This window comes from Vanessa atalanta, chromosome 30 (assembly GCF_905147765.1).
Source record: "Vanessa atalanta chromosome 30, ilVanAtal1.2, whole genome shotgun sequence".
NCBI classification, from domain to species: domain Eukaryota; kingdom Metazoa; phylum Arthropoda; class Insecta; order Lepidoptera; family Nymphalidae; genus Vanessa; species Vanessa atalanta.
In genome coordinates this window covers 162035-180695 of record NC_061900.1, presented here as the reverse complement: position 1 = coordinate 180695, position 18661 = coordinate 162035, and the positions used below count along the sequence as shown (strand labels likewise).

At 36.8% G+C, this 18661-nt stretch overlaps 2 protein-coding genes across 3 annotated transcripts; one reads left to right on the top strand and one right to left on the bottom strand.

The window, feature by feature from the left end:
• The first annotated feature begins 1637 nt into the window (after positions 1-1637).
• LOC125075241 (collagenase-like) lies at positions 1638-17955 on the top strand. 2 transcript variants are annotated; one of them, XM_047686939.1, is made up of 7 exons: positions 1638-1845; positions 5716-5983; positions 6306-6404; positions 8980-9176; positions 9369-9396; positions 11918-11923; positions 17929-17955. In XM_047686939.1, the coding sequence occupies exons 1-6, from the start codon at positions 1648-1650 to the stop codon at positions 11920-11922; spliced, it is 795 nt and encodes a 264-aa protein (XP_047542895.1). In that variant the 5' UTR covers positions 1638-1647; the 3' UTR covers position 11923; positions 17929-17955. The 2 variants fall into 2 exon arrangements, with proteins under 2 accessions (XP_047542895.1, XP_047542894.1); XM_047686938.1 differs by lacking the exons at positions 11918-11923; positions 17929-17955 and having other exon boundaries at positions 9369-9522.
• On the bottom strand, positions 12868-15853 carry LOC125075240 (collagenase-like). Its single transcript, XM_047686937.1, has 5 exons — positions 15646-15853; positions 14133-14400; positions 13712-13810; positions 13217-13413; positions 12868-13023 (listed from the first exon to the last, which is right to left on the bottom strand). Exons 1-5 carry the CDS (start codon positions 15841-15843, stop codon positions 12919-12921), a joined length of 867 nt encoding a protein of 288 aa, XP_047542893.1. The 5' UTR covers positions 15844-15853; the 3' UTR covers positions 12868-12918.
• Positions 17956-18661: the final 706 nt, after the last annotated feature.

Sequence of the window (18661 nt, the reverse complement as noted above, 5' to 3'; positions counted from 1 at the left end):
AAGATATATCCTTTCCAATATAAAAAGAATCATCAAAATTGGTTGACCTGATATTGAGTTATTCGTCCATTTGTCGCGCATATACCAAATACAAATTTAAGACTTATATAGTTTTCTTATGGATGCCATCAGAACCGGACCAAATTGAATTGGGACCACGTGGGAAGCACTAGATTTCAAATAAAAAAAAATCATAAAAATCGGTTCACCAAGTCAAAAAAAAAAAATACAGACTAATTGATAACTTCCTCATTTTTGAAGTAGGTTAAAAAGTAAAGCTACCACCGGAAAATCCGATCACTATCCTTTCAATAATATTAGTACAGATAGCGACGTTAGTTATCGACTGTCTCGGAGATTAATTCTTACTATCAGTTAACGAGTAATTCGTAATTGTTATTTATAAAGTAAGCATGGAAATGTAAGAAATATTGACCATTCCGTACACCGCCAATGCGTCACCAACCTCGGGCACTAAGGTTTTTGGTAGGTTTTCATAACATTATATAACATTCATCAAGATATAGTATAAAACAAAGTCGATTCCCGCTGTCTGTCTTAAAACTACACAACGGATTTTGATGCAATTTTTTTAATAGATAGAGCATTTCAAGAGGAAGGATTATATAAATAATACATGCACAGTATAGTAGAGAAACACTGATAAAATTTTAGAGGTTACTGAAGTGATGTCGTAAATAAATACATTATTTTGCGCTTATATTGCAAACGCTGGCTGAAAACTACGAGATATATGTCCATCTCTTAGGGATAACCCACAGTAACCATTTTTTATAATTTACTATTTAGGAGAAATAGTCGCTTAGCTACGAAGCGATTTAAAGCAATAAAGCATTAATCCTCATCCAATTAAGTACTTTAAATACATTGTGAATTTAATATAGATCAGTATGGTCCATTACAGTATGTAATTTAAATGAATATTTTCGAAGATATTACAGGGACATGGTTTGTATTGTCTCATGACTGAAAAACTGTGAACGTTGTAATACATTCTGTAGTATATTTAGTATCAGCATTGCACCCGTGCAAAGCCGGGCGAAGTCGAGTCGCTAGTGATTCATAAATAAATCTAAATAATATCCATTATCAATATTATTGAACGATACGATCTCATTATCTGCTAATCAACTGACAAACGAAGTGTGGTTAATCTTCCGAGTATTTTAATTGATTATTGCGGAACCCGTTTGGCTTCGGGGGAACCGACTCCTATGTCGTGCGTCGTGACGTTCTCTTATGCCACTACGTCTGCCTGCATAGTCACCAAGCACTGATCTGCAATTCCGTTTTAAATTTTCTGGCAACGCACCTGCAAGCCCTCCTCTGTTGCAAATGTCCATGGGCGGTGATGGTCACTTTTCAACTGATGAGCATCCTGCCCGTTTGGCACGTATATCATAAAAAATAATTATAAGATATTAAATTGAGCATTCACTAAAAGTACCTCCATCCATGCCGCGACCAACTATTTACAGCCGATTTCGACTGCGACGGTCAATCGAGGGAGATCAAGCAACTACGACATATCATATAATCACACGGAACCCTAATCTGAAAAAAAACCCAGATTAGATGTCAATTATATAAAAACAGTGCTATCCGTACCGAGCATCACTCAACACCATGAAGCTGTTCCTACTCGTCGCCGGTCTCGCTGTGGTCAGTGCCAGGACTCCTTTCGAGCCCATCTCCGTCAACTACCATGAAGATTTTGGTATTCCGGAGGCGACTAGAATCAGGAACGCAGAGGCCGCGCAGGACTTCGATGGCAGCAGGATCGTAGGAGGTCAGCTAGCAAGCCTCGGCGCTCACCCTCATTTTGTAAGTACTTGTCGGTTTTTTATCAAACATTCATTTAAAAATTTACAAATACAGGAATTCCTTATAAATATCTTAAAAGTATACGAATATACTTAGCGATACATATTATATTTATGACACTAATCTAGGCGGAACTAATGCATATTACAAGTTTAACTGAACGTGTAGACAAAATTTCAGCCCAATCGGCTAAAGACATATCTGCTTCTAAATTGAGTTTGAAGATTTCACCCTTCATACTTGCATTGCAAGTTAAATAGCTTGTAAGAAGCGTGGACTTGAGACTTTATTAATTGACTTCTAGGCAGTAAATATAAAAAATTAAATGCTGATTACTGACATACTCTGTAGTTAAAATGGTGGAAAATAGTAACTCCTGAGTTTCTTGCCAGTTCTTCTAGCTAGAATCTACTTTCCGAATCGGTGGTGGCTTTAAATTAAATTCAACAGTGTAACATACTTGAATAAATAATATTTTAATTTTGATTCTGTTTGGCGATAGAATATACAATGAGTGTATGGTACCAAAACGGGTTTGCACACAACCCAACCAAAAAGGTAATTACCCCATTGAGACCATTACAATTATCCACGATACCTCTGCTGAAAGGTGGTGGGATGTTGGGTGTCCTACTTAGTGATTTCAGTCGATGCTTTAGTATTAGATCAGCATCATGGATATTATGGAGCTCCGTAACCAATCCTTTATAATCATTTACAAATATGTTAATTATAATTTTATGATTGCATACTGGTATACTCTAAAAGAGTTGTTCAAAATGTTTTTAAGGCTGTTAAGGTAAGGTTATAGACGAAGGTTTTTCTTTGATTATACCTATTACCAAAAATTGGCTTGGCTTTGTCTCGACATTGTAGCAATGATTTTACGTTATTTGGCATTAATAAATTTATATATAGATTTAAGTTGACAGAGGGTACTATGTACCTACCGATAAAATCCAGAAGACAAATTTGTAACCTAATTGCTTACAATATTAATAATTATTTTATGTCTAATGTTACCAAGGATCATATATATAATAAAAATAATAATCTAATTTATATTAACACTGATAAAAGTAAAAATATTAAAATTCATAGTTTAAACTAAATAAAATGACATAATCTAAGCCCTCTTACTTAAATATTATATATCAAAATATACAGCGCATAGGTGGCAAAAATCATAAAATAGAATTATTTTCAGAGTGTTATAGAACTCACGTATTTTGTTTCCCAATCTTTAAACTGTCAAGTACATTCGTAAGAGAGTATGCTATTCGTGATGGCTCATTAATATTGGTACGGAATGATATAGTTTGTAAATCTCGAAAAGATATTGTGGTTCTCTCTATCGAACGTACTATCGAGCTATCCTGCATGGATAATTGTGGAATTTCCACAGCACATTATAGTATGCGTATACCAACCACTATGGAGGATACTCTTAAAAAGATATGTAAAAGTGATAAATATGTAATTGTATGTGGTCACTTTAAGGTCGACTTATTAAAAGAAACTTCGTTGAGTGTTCAGTTGGTCACCTTCTTTAAGCCATTTAATTTAATGTAATGTAATGAATCGAAACGTAGCCTTTTTAGAATACGTCAATAAATATTCCAAAAATTTTAAAACAGTATGCATTTATGCTAAGTCTTTATACAAAAAGAACAAAATCTTAAATTCCGATGATAGAATAAAGGCCACATAGGATGTTATTGGAAAACCTAAAAAGGAAATCATACCAATCAAATTGAACACGTGTAGTAAATACACAAATTATGAATTAGAAGTAGCAAAGTTATTTAAAATATTTTTTAATAAAATAACATGTCATTTAAAATAAACTAATAATAATAATGTCTCTAAATGCGTTATTGATATTTCACTTATAACAGTTTCTTCAATAGATATCATAAAAGTATTTAAAACTATCAATATTAAAAAAACTAACGACATTTCGGTAAAATTTATTAACAATATCATATACGATATTGCTCCGTATATAGCAGTAATTTAGAACAAGAGTTTTTACACGGATTCATTACCTAACTTCTTAAAAAGTAGTAAAGTTTTACCACTTTTTAAGACTGGAAACAGAATAGAAGCGATCCCAGTAATTACAGGCCTATTTGAATACTCCCATCTTTAAGAAAAATATTCGAAAAAAATATTTTAAATCCACTTCTCGCCCATTTCGGTACAAATACTATTTTTCATAGTGAGCAATTCGGTTTTTTTCGTTTCGTGTTCAAGAGGTCGATCAACAACTGATGCGGGAATAGCACTTCTTAAACATATTTACGACGCTTGGGAAAAATCACAGAATGCTATTGGAGTATTCTGTGATTTGTGTAAAGCCTTTGATTGTGTAGAACACGAGACGCTTCTATATAAGCTCAAATACTGCGGTATTAAAGGTAAAGCTCTTGATCTCATTGCTTCATATTTAAGTCAAAGAGTCCAGTAAATTTTCATCTTCTGGATCTACGTTAAAAATGGGTGTTCCACGAGGATCAATTGTGGGTCCCTTTCTATTTCTAGTATATATATATATATATATATATATATATGATCTTCCCTTTTATGTTAAAGGCATTTGAGATATAGTGTTGTTTGCTGACGATACTACACTGATTTTTAAGGTACACAGGAAAAAAACTGACTATGACGATGTTAATGGTGCATTAACACAGATATACGATTGGTTTACAGTAAATAATTTAGTTTTGAATACTCAAAAAACAAAATGGGTAGTTTTTACCATACCCAATGTTAGAAAGCAAAATTATAACATATCTTTAAATGGCGGCCGTCTTGATGTAGCCGATACTACGGGTTTTTGGGAATAGCATTGGATTCCAAACTTCAGTGGAGTCCGCATTTATCATGTCTGACAGGAAGACTCAACTCCGCAGCATACGCGGTTAGAAAAGTTAGCCAACTAACTGATATTGATACCGCTCGAGTGCTCGTAAGAGTGCTCTCTTTTGTAAAATAAATCCGGTCTATTTATAATCTTGGAGCTAGAGACTCTCTTCGGGACGTTTTTAACAAAGTAGGAATAGTCACTGTTGCGTCACAGTATATTTACAACAATATTGTGTACATGCACAGTAGCATTGATCACTTTGATAAAATCAGTGATAATCAGTGTATGTGCACAAGAAGTAAGGATAAGCTTAGAACGCCAAGTTTCCGACTCCGCAAAGTCAATAAATCATTCTTGGGACAAGGTATCCACTTCTATAATAAAATTCCGCAGACATTTTTAACTTTGCCGTTTCATAGGTTCAAGTCAATTGTAAAAAATATATTGGTAAAGAGGGCATATTATTCGATACAAGATTATATTGATGATAAAAAAGCGTGGAGTTAATGCTTGTTGACTTCCAGGCAGGAGACATAACATACATATATAATTGTATTTAACTAACATAACTGTATTTTTATACGTTGAAAAAGAGTTCTCGGTAGAATCTACATTCCGAGCCGATGGTAGCTTTACTTTAAATAGTTTGTTTAATGACGATAAAAAAGTTCTTGTAAAAGCCTACTTGAATAAAGTATATTCTGATTTGATTTGATTTGAAATAAAGTCTGTACTATAATTAGAATTACATTTTATAGATAATATCCTCTTTAAAATTAGTACAATATTAGACACATATCCGTATCCGTACCCAGATCCGAAATAAGAGAACTATAATGTCCCTGATAAAGTTTACCACGTCGTTTTAATATAATTTAGGACCCACTCATCAACTAGAAAGGAGTTTTTCAACACAATAACCGAAATTAAACTTATAACATGGTATGAGCAATTGTTAGTCGTTTTTGTGATCACAACTAAATAAAATTACTCCTCAGGCTGGCTTACTCACAAGCCTCACTAACGGTCGAACATCTGTATGCGGCGCCTCTCTGCTGTCCAACACCCGCCTCACCACCGCCGCTCACTGCTGGCGTGACAAGTCTAATCAGGGCAGACAGATGACAGTCATCCTCGCCTCCACCCGCCTCTTCTCTGGTGGTCACAGAGTCAACACTAATAATGTTCAAATGCACGGGAGCTACAACGTTGACACCCTTAACAATGACATAGCTGTTATCACCATCCCATGGGTCGGGTACAACAGTAAGTGGTCGCTATTGCTTAATTATTTCCGTTCGCACTGATCGTAAAAACTGTGCCAAAAACCTCTGCCTTACACTCAAGTAGGACAAGCGTATTGAATATGCTAGTAACTTGATATTTAGGTTTTTGCATTAAGATTTGCTTGTTTATTCCAAAACTTTAACGGCTAGCTTTAAGGCCACAGATCTCGAGATCCTGGGTTCAAGCCCTAGGTCGGACCAATAACAAGTTATTGGTTTATTTATCGAAAAAATCGGTTTGAGTCGATGAATGTGTAGCGATCTTATTATTTATACTCTAACACAAAGCGCGCTCCTTTCAGACAACATTCGTAATATCGCTCTGCCCAGCGGTCTGCTGTTGAACTTCAACTACGCTGGGGAACGCGCGGTGGCTGCCGGCTTTGGCAGGAACTCGGACTGTAAGTACCATGATGTTTATGAAATAGTTCATGTATTGACGACTTGACGAAATAAATTTACGAAAAATCATAATATCGTCACTGCACGTATGAAACGGCGTAAGAGCAGTTTGTAAATACCGCGTAACAGCAAAACGCACAAAAATGAAATATTTTGCTAGCCGATTTTAAACGCCTACTGGCTCTAATAGACTTCACCTGATGTGATCCAAAGAGAAACGTCAGTTGTTATATCGAAACAATAGCGCGAAACAGTAGGAGGCCTAGAGTTAGAAGCAAGTGCGCGTATTTACTACGGCTGTAAGTAAAATATAACGCGATTAATGTGTGCTCCGGAAATTAATTATTTTGCCGTATTTAATTACCTTGTCTCTGTATTTCTCGTTTATAATTTGTTTATCCTAAAATATTTAAATGATATGTAACTTTGTTTGAATTTAATGGTTCTGACTAATATAATCCCTAACCAACCTAAGAATCAAAATTTACCACAAGATATACCTTTGTCTGAGATTTTAACATCCGAGCTTACTACAATTTCGACGATTTAAAACCCTCCAGGATCAATGCGAAATGCAGATTATAATATTCCTACACCGATAAAATCTAATGATGTGGCAGAAAATCACAATAATGAAATAGATTTTACGTGTGATGATCATTTTTTTGTCAACTTATCAGACATTACAAATTTAAAGCCATTATCGCCAGAATGTATAGAGTAGTTTCCCGATGATTTAAAAAAGAAGGCACACAAATTATCCAAAACGATCCTTAGATAGCAAGAATAATGGGTCCAATATTTATGTCAACAAAATGCTTCAGTGGTAAAGCTACGTATTGATCAAAATTAACAGAAGTTCGAACTGAAATATTTAATAACTACTGGGAAATGAATGAACAAGAAAAAAAATATGTACATATCTATAATGGTGAATAAAATACCTACATCTAGAAAAACCAAGAGCTCGAATTCAAGACGAAGTGATACCTAAATGTATTATCTAAGAGTTAACGATAAAAAAGAAAGAGTTTGCCTGAAAACGTTTTTGGAAACATTGGGTATAAAAGAATAGACGGTTCGATATTGGCTTGGATTTGGGACAAATAATAACCTGAAACAACGTCAGTATTTAACTGCACTACCGAAACTACCGTCCCATTACTGCAGACAATATACTTTAAAGTTGTACTTAGAATCCATCATACAATCAAAATCACAATTGTATCATCTTTACGTCGATAACTCGGTTTCAGAAAATCCACATGTGGCATCTAGAAAAGTATATGAAAGCGTTTTGTTTGATGAGAATATTGGATTGTTTCAATCAAAAAAGGTTACTTGTGACCAGTGCTGTGCTCACAACATGCTGAACATATTGAACGAAAAGACTTAGCTAGAGCTGAAAAAACATTTTGACGAAGAATTAGCGCAAAAAGGAATCATACACACATTAACAGCTTATCTTCAGACAGTCAAACTATGCCCTTTCCTTAATGCCAGTGCACTTTATTTTAAAGCTAAACACGCCGTGCATAACTTTTCTGTGTACAATCTTAGCAATAATGGAGTCACATGTTACTGGTTTGACAGGATAGTTTGCGACTTAAAAGCTGGACTATGATTACAAGGATGTTGTTATATATATATGTTTATGGCATTGGTTGGCGGACGAGCATATGGGCCACCTGATGGTAAGTGGTCATCACCACCCATTGACAAAGGCACTGTAAGAAATATTAACCATTCCTTACATCACCTATGCGCTACCAACCTTGGGAACTAAGATGTTATGTCCCTTGTGCCTGTGATTACACTGGCTCACTCACCCTTCTAACCGGAACACAACAATACAGAGTACTGTTATTTGGCGGTAGAATATCTGATGAGTGGGTGGTACCTACCGAGACGGGTTTGCACAAAGCCCTACCACCAAGCAAAGATTAAATTTAAAGATGGTAAATAGTTATTATTACTTTTTACTCCTGCCTATAGCCTGAACTCTTGTAATCTTTATTAAAAAATATGAATAGGTATTTTATAAACTGATTTTGATAGTAAGCACATAATATTTTTACTGTTTTAGATTTGATTTTTTTAGTAAGAATTAAAAGTCTACTTATTTTGTAGTTTTAGTTAAATTAAAAATGCGTAAGTGACTTTACACAAAATCTAAGCTAACTACGAGTAAATTTACGTTATTTTTCAATAAAGAACTAGGTGTTCAGCAAGTTCAGACGCTAATAAGAATTAAAATCTCTGATATATTAAGTTTTTTTTCTCCTGTAAAATCATCAAAAAGCAAATACGCGGTCTTTACAAGTCGCTTTTACGTGGATTCACACGCGCAGCGACGATATTTTTAAATAGCAGCTGTGTATTACGGGAAAATTATACATGTTAATTACATACATACATACAAGTTTTTATAAAGATTAATAATTTTATCCAAATTTATTTGTATTAAAATATGTCATTTGGTCTTTATAAAAGAACATATCTTTCACAAAATCCTTTTTATCACGAAATTGACAATTGTGACCTGAATACTCGATAAAGAAAAATTAATCACAGCTGCAGCTGGAAACAACAACCAAGACCTTCGTCAAGTCACCCTGACTGTCATCCAGAACTTCGAGTGTGCAAACATCTACGGAGTCCAATCTGTTATCGGAAGCACTCTCTGCACCAGTGGACAGGGTCGCGCCAGTGTCTGCACTGGTGACTCTGGTGGTCCATTGGTCTTCACCTTCAGCGGTGTCAGATACCTGGTAATTGTTCACTTATTTCTGTTAGAATACACGAAGCGCTGATCATTATTTACAAGCAGGCAAAGACAAAACAGCTCGGTACGTTATCAATAAAAGAGATGGAAAAAGGCAAATTCATGCAAATTCAAAACTTAACAGCACATTGTCGAGCTGTGGGGCATCGTTCCTTTATTCCGTAACTTTCGTTTCCAGATCGGTGTAACCTCGTTCGTGTCGGCTCGTGGATGCGAGGTCGGTCTCCCTGCTGGTTTCGCGAGAGTCACCTCCTTCGCCAGCTGGATCAATGCAAGAATGTGAACATTTCGTGCATGAATACAGATTATATTGTAATAAAAGATTGCCAAACGATTTTTTTTTTATTTACAAACGAACAGATATGACGCTTGCCCTGAAGTTTTTGTATTTAGAATCCGCCCCGGCTTCGCACGGGTGCCACAACATGCGTACGCCGCACAGCTTACAATAGCAAAAAGTGTCGTTACCACTTTTCGTGAGAATTTTTTCCGTCTAGACCCCTGTCACAACGCGCGATAAGGAACTTCGCTCTAAAAAAATGTCCGCGACAGTATATATCTATCTTTTAAGATCGACCCTCTATAACCTTTTTTTGATAATCAAATTTGGTCGAATTTATGCATTATTGTCAATTATACTGATGGCAATATAGACGCTTCTAATATTGGCCAGCACGTTATATCGCCGTCGTCATTTACAGGATCCTGACAGCGAGAAACAGAAGCGTTGACGAAATTATCGACCTAATTTTAACTAAACTTCCAGAAGTTATAGTTACCTACGATGTGTAGGTTGATAATGTTACGGATCAAGAAGATCGGTCCATTACCCACTAGAGTTTCTTAATTCTTTTAAACCGAGTTACCTTTCCCCACATTCCCTCAAGTTAAAAATAGGTGCCCCAATAATTTTACTCAGAAATCTCAAACCACCAAATTTATGTAACGGGACCTAACTTACAGTCAAATTAAATTATCTTTTAAATAAATAAATAAATATAAGTAGCTAAAGCACTTGTGTTGTGGAAAATCAGAAGTAACGCCGGTACCACAAACACCCAGACCCAAGACAACATAGAAAACTAATGAACTTTTTCTACATCGAATCGGCCGGGAATTGAACGCGGTACCGCGGATTGGCGTACCCATGAAAACCGGTGTAGACACTGCTCGACTACGGAGGTCGTCAAAATTTTGCTGTAACAATTAATAAAACACAAGGCCAAATCTTTAAAATAGCCGGAGTAGACCTAAGAGAAGACTGTTTATCGCATGGACAGTTACCTCTACCTCTAAAATTATAAGTGTTTCTCTACTATATTGTGCAAGTATTATACATATAAACTCTCCTCTTGAATCAATCTATCTATTAAGCCTATTCTATAATCTATTAGCTATTATCAAAATCCGTTGTGTAATTTTAACGATCTAAGCATACACAGGGACAGACAGCGGTAAGCGACTTTGTTTTATGCTGTGTAATGATGACGATGAAGTTAATGTTTATCGCTATAGGGCTTAAAGAATATAAGCGATTGTAAATTTCTTTTTACGTATATATCTTATTAATTAGTTTGCAATGAATAATTTGCTGTCGAACTTAATCATTAAAGCCTATTACCTACCTACCATTATAATACATTTTGGGTTCCATTCGATTGTACGAGGTTCGTATCGTATTTAGAATCATTCGTTTAAAGCGGTGTTAAGAGAAAATGGACTACTTATTTTTCTCGTAATCAATTAACGCGTACAGTAGCCGAGTCAGGTAAATTATAAATTGAAGTGTTTGTGTTTAATAATGATAGAAAACCGTACAAACGAAATAATAATTTTACCCTTTGCCGACCATACAAACTCGGAGCAATCGACTGGAAGCCATAGAATATAATTATTGTATACCTAGTTTTAAACATCACACGGTTAATCTATGTACATTTTCCTCAATAAAAGAAATCAAACTGTTAATTGGTATTTTTTGAATTCATTTAATCTATGATGACAATTAAAAAAACCCACTTAAAGCGGTTAAGCCGCCGCAAACGTTCTTAATCCCTCTGTGATAAAGATAGTTCGCGCCGGACAAGCAGATTAAAGGTTCGATACGAATTCAGTCGCTGTTTAACATGTAAGCACTCCTGGCAAAAAATATTATTTTGTATTTAAAATTGTTTTTAAGTAATCTTATATATTAATAGCGTAAGCCGATTTTTGTCCCATTATGGGACGATGGCTGTACGTAAAAAATCGGTCATGGTCTATTTTAAGCAGAAAAAATTAAGAAGATTCTTTATTGCAATTTACTAAATTGTAGGGATTTAACAAAGAATCAATTTAAGAGAGCGGTAAAATATTACTGGCCGGTTAGAGAGCAGTACTAATGCTAAATAATAAAAAATTAAAACGTAAACATTCTAACTTAAAGAATGTATACTATTATTATAAAAAAATAATTTAAAAGAGGTTTTATCACTTTGGCGTCAAATATATGTATATGAGTGACTTGCAGTTTACAATGAAATTAAATCAAAACAAAACCCTTCATAGGTTTCGAACTTCCTAAAAAAATATTTTAAAAGCAAAATATTTTAGCAAAAATATTTTTAGACGAAAATCGATTTTCTTTTTGTTTCAACTTTTGAATTGAATATATTTACAGATTCTTGAAATATTACGTTAATTTAAGACCTCTTTGTATATCACATTGGTATGTATTTTAACCCTTAGTGTAAGGTGTGAAATACATACCCAGGGATCCAGATACGCTTAAATACGTATCTACTCATTTTAAATCAATATTGTAAAAATAAACAAAAATTTTAACAAAAAAAAAACCAACTTGAAATAAAACACTATTCCAAAATAAATTGATGAGATTGAGCCGAGATGGCCCAGTGGCTAGAACGCGTGCATCTTAACCGATGATTTCGGGTTCAAACCCAGGAAGGCACAACTGAAATTTCATGTGCTTAATTTGTGTTTATAATTCATCTCGTGCTCGGCGGTGAAGGAAAACATCGTGAGGAAACCTGCATGTGTCTAATTTCAAACGAAATTCTGCCACATGTGTATTCCGCCAACCCGCATTGGAGAAGCGTGGTGGAATATGCTCCAAACCTTCTCCTCAAAGGGAGAGGAGGCCTTTATCCCAGCAGTGGGACATTTACGGGCTGCTAATGCCAAAATAAATTAATATGCACTAAAAAGTTAAAAAAATATTGCGTATCCTTCTACAACTTAATAATCGACTTACTGTTCCTACTCATCACTATGTACGAGTAGGTACGATCTATGCATTTACCACACGAGAAGTTAGTTAGGTACCTACCCACTTTAAGTCTGACTTAACAAATACCTATGAATAACCTAGGCACCTACTCGTACATATGGATGAGTAGAAAAAGTAAGTTTATTATTATTAAATTATAGAAGAATACGCAATTTTTTTTTTTACTTTTTAGTGCATTTTAATTTGTGTCGGAATTGTGTTTTATTTAAAGTTGTTTTTTTTTTGTTTATCTCTTGTCTAATGACAAAAAAGTGAACGTTGTATATGAAGCCATTCTGTAGTATATTTAGTATTAGCATTGCACCCGTGCGAAGCCGGGGCGGATTCTAAATACAAAAAACTTCAGGGCAAGCGTCATATCTGTTCGTTTGTAAATAAAAGAAAATAATCGTTTGGCAATCTTTTATTACAATATAATCTGTATTCATGCACGAAATGTTCACAGTCTTGCATTGATCCAGCTGGCGAAGGAGGTGACTCTCGCGAAACCAGCAGGGAGACCGACCTCGCATCCACGAGCCGACACGAACGAGGTTACACCGATCTGGAAACGAAAGTTACGGAATAAAGGAACGATGCCCCACAGCTCGACCATGTGCTGTTAAGTTTTGAAGCTTGCATGAATTTGCATTTTTCCATCTCTTTTATTGATAACGTACCGAGCTGTTTTGTCAAAGACTATTTGTAAATAATGATCAGCGCTTCGTGTATTCTAACAGAAATGAGTGGACAATTACCAGGTATCTGACACCGCTGAAGGTGAAGACCAATGGACCACCAGAGTCACCAGTGCAGACACCGACGCGACCTTGTCCACTGGTGCAGAGAGTGCTTCCGATAACAGATTGGACTCCGTAGATGTTTGCACACTCGAAGTTCTGGATGACAGTAAGGGTCACTTGACGAAGGTCTTGGTTGTTGTTTCCAGCTGCAGCTGTAATTAATTTTTCGTTATCAAGTATTCAGGTCACAATTGTCAATTTCGTGATAAAAAGGATTTTGTGAAAGATATATTCTTTTCTAAAGACCAAATGACATATTTTTATAACACAAATCAAACTTTGATAAAATTATTAATCTTTATAAAAACTTGTATGTATGCGCGTATGTAATTAACACTTATAATTTTCCCATAATACACAGCTGCTATTTAAAAATATTATGATTTTTCGTAAATTTATTTCGTCAAGTCATCAATACATGAACTATTTCATAAACGTCATGGTACTTACAGTCCGAGTTCCTGCCGAAGCCGGCGGCCACCGCGCGTTCCCCAGCGTAGTTGAAGTTCAACAGCAGACCGCTGGGCAGAGCGATATTACGAATGTTGTCTGAAAGGAGCGCGCTTTGTGTTAGAGTATAAATAATAAGATCGCTACACATTCATTGACTCAAACCGATTTTTTCGATAAATAAACCAATAACTTGTTATTGGTCCGACCTAGGGCTTGAACCCAGGATCTCGAGATCTGTGGCCTTAAAGCTAGCCGTTAAAGTTTTGGAATAAACAAGCAAATCTTAATGCAAAAACCTAAATATCAAGTTACTAGCATATTCAATACGCTTGTCCTACTTGAGTGTAAGGCAGAGGTTTTTGGCACAGTTTTTACGATCAGTGCGAGCGAAAATAATCAGGCAATTGCGACCACTTACTGTTGTACCCGACCCATGGGATGGTGATAACAGCTATGTCATTGTTAAGGGTGTTAACGTTGTAGCTCCCGTGCATTTGAACATTATTGGTGTTGACTCTGTGACCACCAGAGAAGAGGCGGGTGGAGGCGAGGATGACTGTCATCTGTCTGCCCTGATTAGACCTGTCACGCCAGCAGTGAGCGGCGGTGGTGAGGCGGGTGTTGGACAGCAGAGAGGCGCCGCATACAGATGTTCGACCGTTAGTGAGGCTTGTGAGTAAGCCAGCCTGAGGAGTAATTTTATTTAGTTGTGATCACAAAAACGACTAACAATTGCTCATACCATTATTGTTATAAGTTTAATTTCGTTTATAGTGTGCTCGTATGTTGCTACTTAGCTCTTAATCGGATCAGTTTTTGTTTGAAAGGTGGTTTGATCGAGAATGTTCATAGTTTTGATACAGAAAATCCATTCAGCACCTTGAAGAACTCCTTTCTAGTTGATGAGTGGATCCTAAATTATATTAAAACGACGTGGTAAACTTTATCAGGGACATTATAGTTCTCTTATTTCGGATCTGGGTATAGATACGGATATGTGACTAATATTGTACTAATTTTAAAAGAGGATATTATAGAATTACAGTTTGACTTTACTTGTACGCATTATTTGGTAATGGGTATAATCAAAGAAAAACCTTCGTCTATAACCTTACCTTAACAGCCTTAAAAACATTTTGAACAACTCTCTTAGAGTATACCAGTATGCAATCATAAAATTATAATTAACAATTTTTCTAAAGTATTGGGTTACGGTTACGGAGCTCTATAATATCCATGATGCTGATCTAATACTAAAGCATCAACTGAAATCACTAAGCAGGACACCCAACACCCCACCACCTTTCAACAGAAGTATCGTGGTTAATTGTAATGGTCTCAATGGGGTAATTACCTTTTTGGTTGGTTGTGTGCAAACCCGTTTTGGTACCATACACTCATTGTATATTCTATCGCCATATAATAGAATGAAGATTAAAATATTATTTATTCAAGTATGTTACACAGTTGAATTTAATTTAAAGCCACCACCGATTCGGAAAGTAGATTCTAGCGAGAAGAACTGGCAAGAAACTTAGGAGTTACTATTTTCCACCATTTTAACTACAGAGTATGTCAGTAATCAGCAATTATTTTTTATATTTACTGCTTAGAAGTCAATTAATAAAGTCTTAAGTCCACGCTTCTTACAAGCTATTTAACTTGCAATGCAAGTAATGAATGGTGAAATCTTGAAACTCAATTTAGAAGCAGATATGTCTTTAGCCGATTGGGCTGGAACATTGTCTACACGTTCAGTTAAACTTGTAATATGCATTAGTTCCGTCTAGATTAGTGTCATAGATATAATATTTATCGCTAAGTATATTCGTATACTTTTAAGATATTTCTAAGAAATTTCTGTATTTGTAAATTTTTAAATGAATGTTTGAATGAATGCTAAAAACAGACAAGTAGAGATATGTACTTACAAAATGAGGGTGAGCGCCGAGGCTTGCTAGCTGACCTCCTACGATCCTGCTGCCATCGAAGTCCTGCGCGGCCTCTGCGTTCCTGATTCTAGTCGCCTCCGGAATACCAAAGTCTTCATGGTAGTTGACGGAGATGGGCTCGAAAGGAGTCCTGGCGCTGACCACAGCGAGACCGGCGACGAGTAGGAACAGCTTCATGGTGTTGAGTGATGCTCGGTACGGATAGCACTGTTTTTATATAATTGACATCTAATCTGGGTTTATTTTCAGATTAGGGTTCCGTGTGATAATATAATATGTCGTAGTTGCTTGATCTCCCTCGATTGACCATCGCAGTCGAAATAGGCTGTAAATAGTTCGTCGCGACATGGATGGAGGGACTTTTGGTGAATGCTGAATTTAATATCTTATAATTATTGGAACGAAGTTCCTTATCGCGCGTTGTGACAGGGGGCTAGACGGAAAAAATTCTCACGAAAAGTTGTAACGACCCTTTTTGCTATTGTAAGCTGCGCGGCGTGCGCATGTTTCTCTGTCTGTCTCTCTCTCTCTCTTACAGAAAGCAAGTCAGATATTTTCATTTCTATTTCACATTGAACAGTGTGATGTCGCGACGATTATTTTTGTTGAGTATATACAGGTTTTTTTTACATAATAAATAATAAAAAATAATAATAATAATTTCTTATAATAATAAGAACTTCGTTCCATCCGGGTGTCCCTTGACACCTCTCAACTTTTTTTATGATATAGGGGGCAAACGAGCAGGATGCTCATCAGTTGAAAAGTGACCACCACCACCCATGGACATTTCCAACAGAGGAGGGCTTGCAGGTGCGTTTGCCGGAAAATTTAAAACGGAATTGCGATCAGTGCATAGTGACTATGCCGGCAGACGTAGTGGCGTAAGAGAACGTCACGACGCACGACATAGGAGTCGGTTCCCCCGAAGCCAATCGGGTTCCGCAATAATCAATTAAAATACTCGGAAGATTAACCACACTTCGTTTATCAGTTGATTAGCAGATAATGAGATCGTGTCGTTCAATAATATTGATAATTGATATTATTTAGATTTATTTACCAATCACTAGCGACCCGCCCCGGCTTCGCACGGGTGCAATGCTGATACTATAATAATTATTTTTTTAGCATTAGCAGCCCGTAAATGTCCCACTGCCGGGTTAAAGGCCTCCTCTCCCTTTGAGGAGAAGGTTTGGAGCATATTCCACCACGCTGCTCCAATGCGGGTTGGCGGAATACACATGTGGCAGAATTTCGTTGAATTTAGACACATGCAGGTTTCCTCACGATGTTTTCCTTCACCGCCGAGCACGAGATGAATTATAAACACAAATTAAGCACATGAAATTTCAGTGGTGCCTGCCTGGGTTTGAACCCGAAATCATCGGTTAAGATGCACGCGTTCTAACCACTGGGCCATCTCGACTCGATAAAAACTTTTTATAAGCGGGACGTCGTAATGACAACACATCATAGCGATACGAAAATGAGCACGGACGCGGAGCAACCGCAGCCACCGCCGGGAAGACCAAAGAAGCACTTCCCACGGCCGAAATTCCAGAAGAAAGTTTCCAAAGAAGTACCACAACCTAAATTTAAAACAGAGAAAGAGACACCTTTGACGAACGACCCACTCTGGAAAGATTCGTTGATTATCGACGGAGAAGCCGGCCTTGTCAGCGAAGAGGCAGCGAAGACGTTCCACCCCGATGCAGCAGGTTTTGTTCATCTGATCGAGCAAGAGTATAAAGCAATCTCAGATGTTGACAAACACTACGCCAAGGCTATTCCTGGATCAGCACATGCTTACTACCATATAATACTTTATTGGTACAAGCTGGCGCTCATCGCCCAGAAGAACGGCACAGCGTCACGAGACCAAGATCGTCTCGTCAGCTTTGTGAAAGGATACCCATCGGCAATGATCGCTTCTGGAGCAGGCGAATATCTAGAGGGACTAGGTGATTACACCGACACAACAGGGATTAAACACCTTCTAGTAGGAACTGAGCCCAACGAGCAAGGCCATTTTGGTCAAGCTACTGCTCAGACCCACGGTCTGTACGAGACACTGCCAGCACCAGATATTGCTCTCATGAGAGTAATGGAAGAGTTCAGATCGTCACAGCGAGGAGAAGAGGCTGATGACGAGTGGGTGCCGCAAGGCGTTACCCCACAACAACCGCGCAACGTAGTCGACGATGCGCATGACGAGGAGCACCAGGCTAATATACTGCGACGGCGAGCATTACGCCGTAGAGCGGAAGAGGGCGTGGAAGAACGAGTAGAAGGCGGGGACGAAGAGCCACTCCCTGCAGAGGAAGTACCCGTGATAGCTCCGACTGTCAATCTACTGGGTTGGCGGAGGACGAAGCCTTTAACAGCTAACCAGCTTCAAGAGCTAAATCACGTGATAGACCTGGACGAACCAGAAGACGGAATAGTGAATCGGACCTATAGATACTATAAACATACTACAAAATGTATTACAACGTTCACAGTTTTTCAGTCATGACACAATACAAACCGCTATGTCCCTGAGTTTTATATATGTAATATCTTCGAAAATATTCATTTAAATTACATGCTGTAAAGGGCCGTATTGATCTGTATTAAATTTACAACGTATTTAAGGTACTTAATTGGATAATGTATAATGTTGTTTTGCTTAAAATCGCAATACGACATCACTTCAGAAACCTCTAAAATTATTAGTGTTTCTCTACGATATTGTGCATGTATTATATAAACCTTCCTCTTGTATCAAGCTATCTATTAAAAAACCGCATCAAAATCCGTTGTGTAATTTTAAATATCTAAGCATACATAGGAACATACAGCGGTAAGCGACTTTGTTTTATACTATGTAATGTTTAATTGTAGGTGCGTAGTTATGTAATCGTAACTTCTTTTGCGACACCACGCCTGGCTGACGTGATATTTTTGTTACTATTTCACACTTATATTGTGCCTTAGTGATCATTGGCTTGTG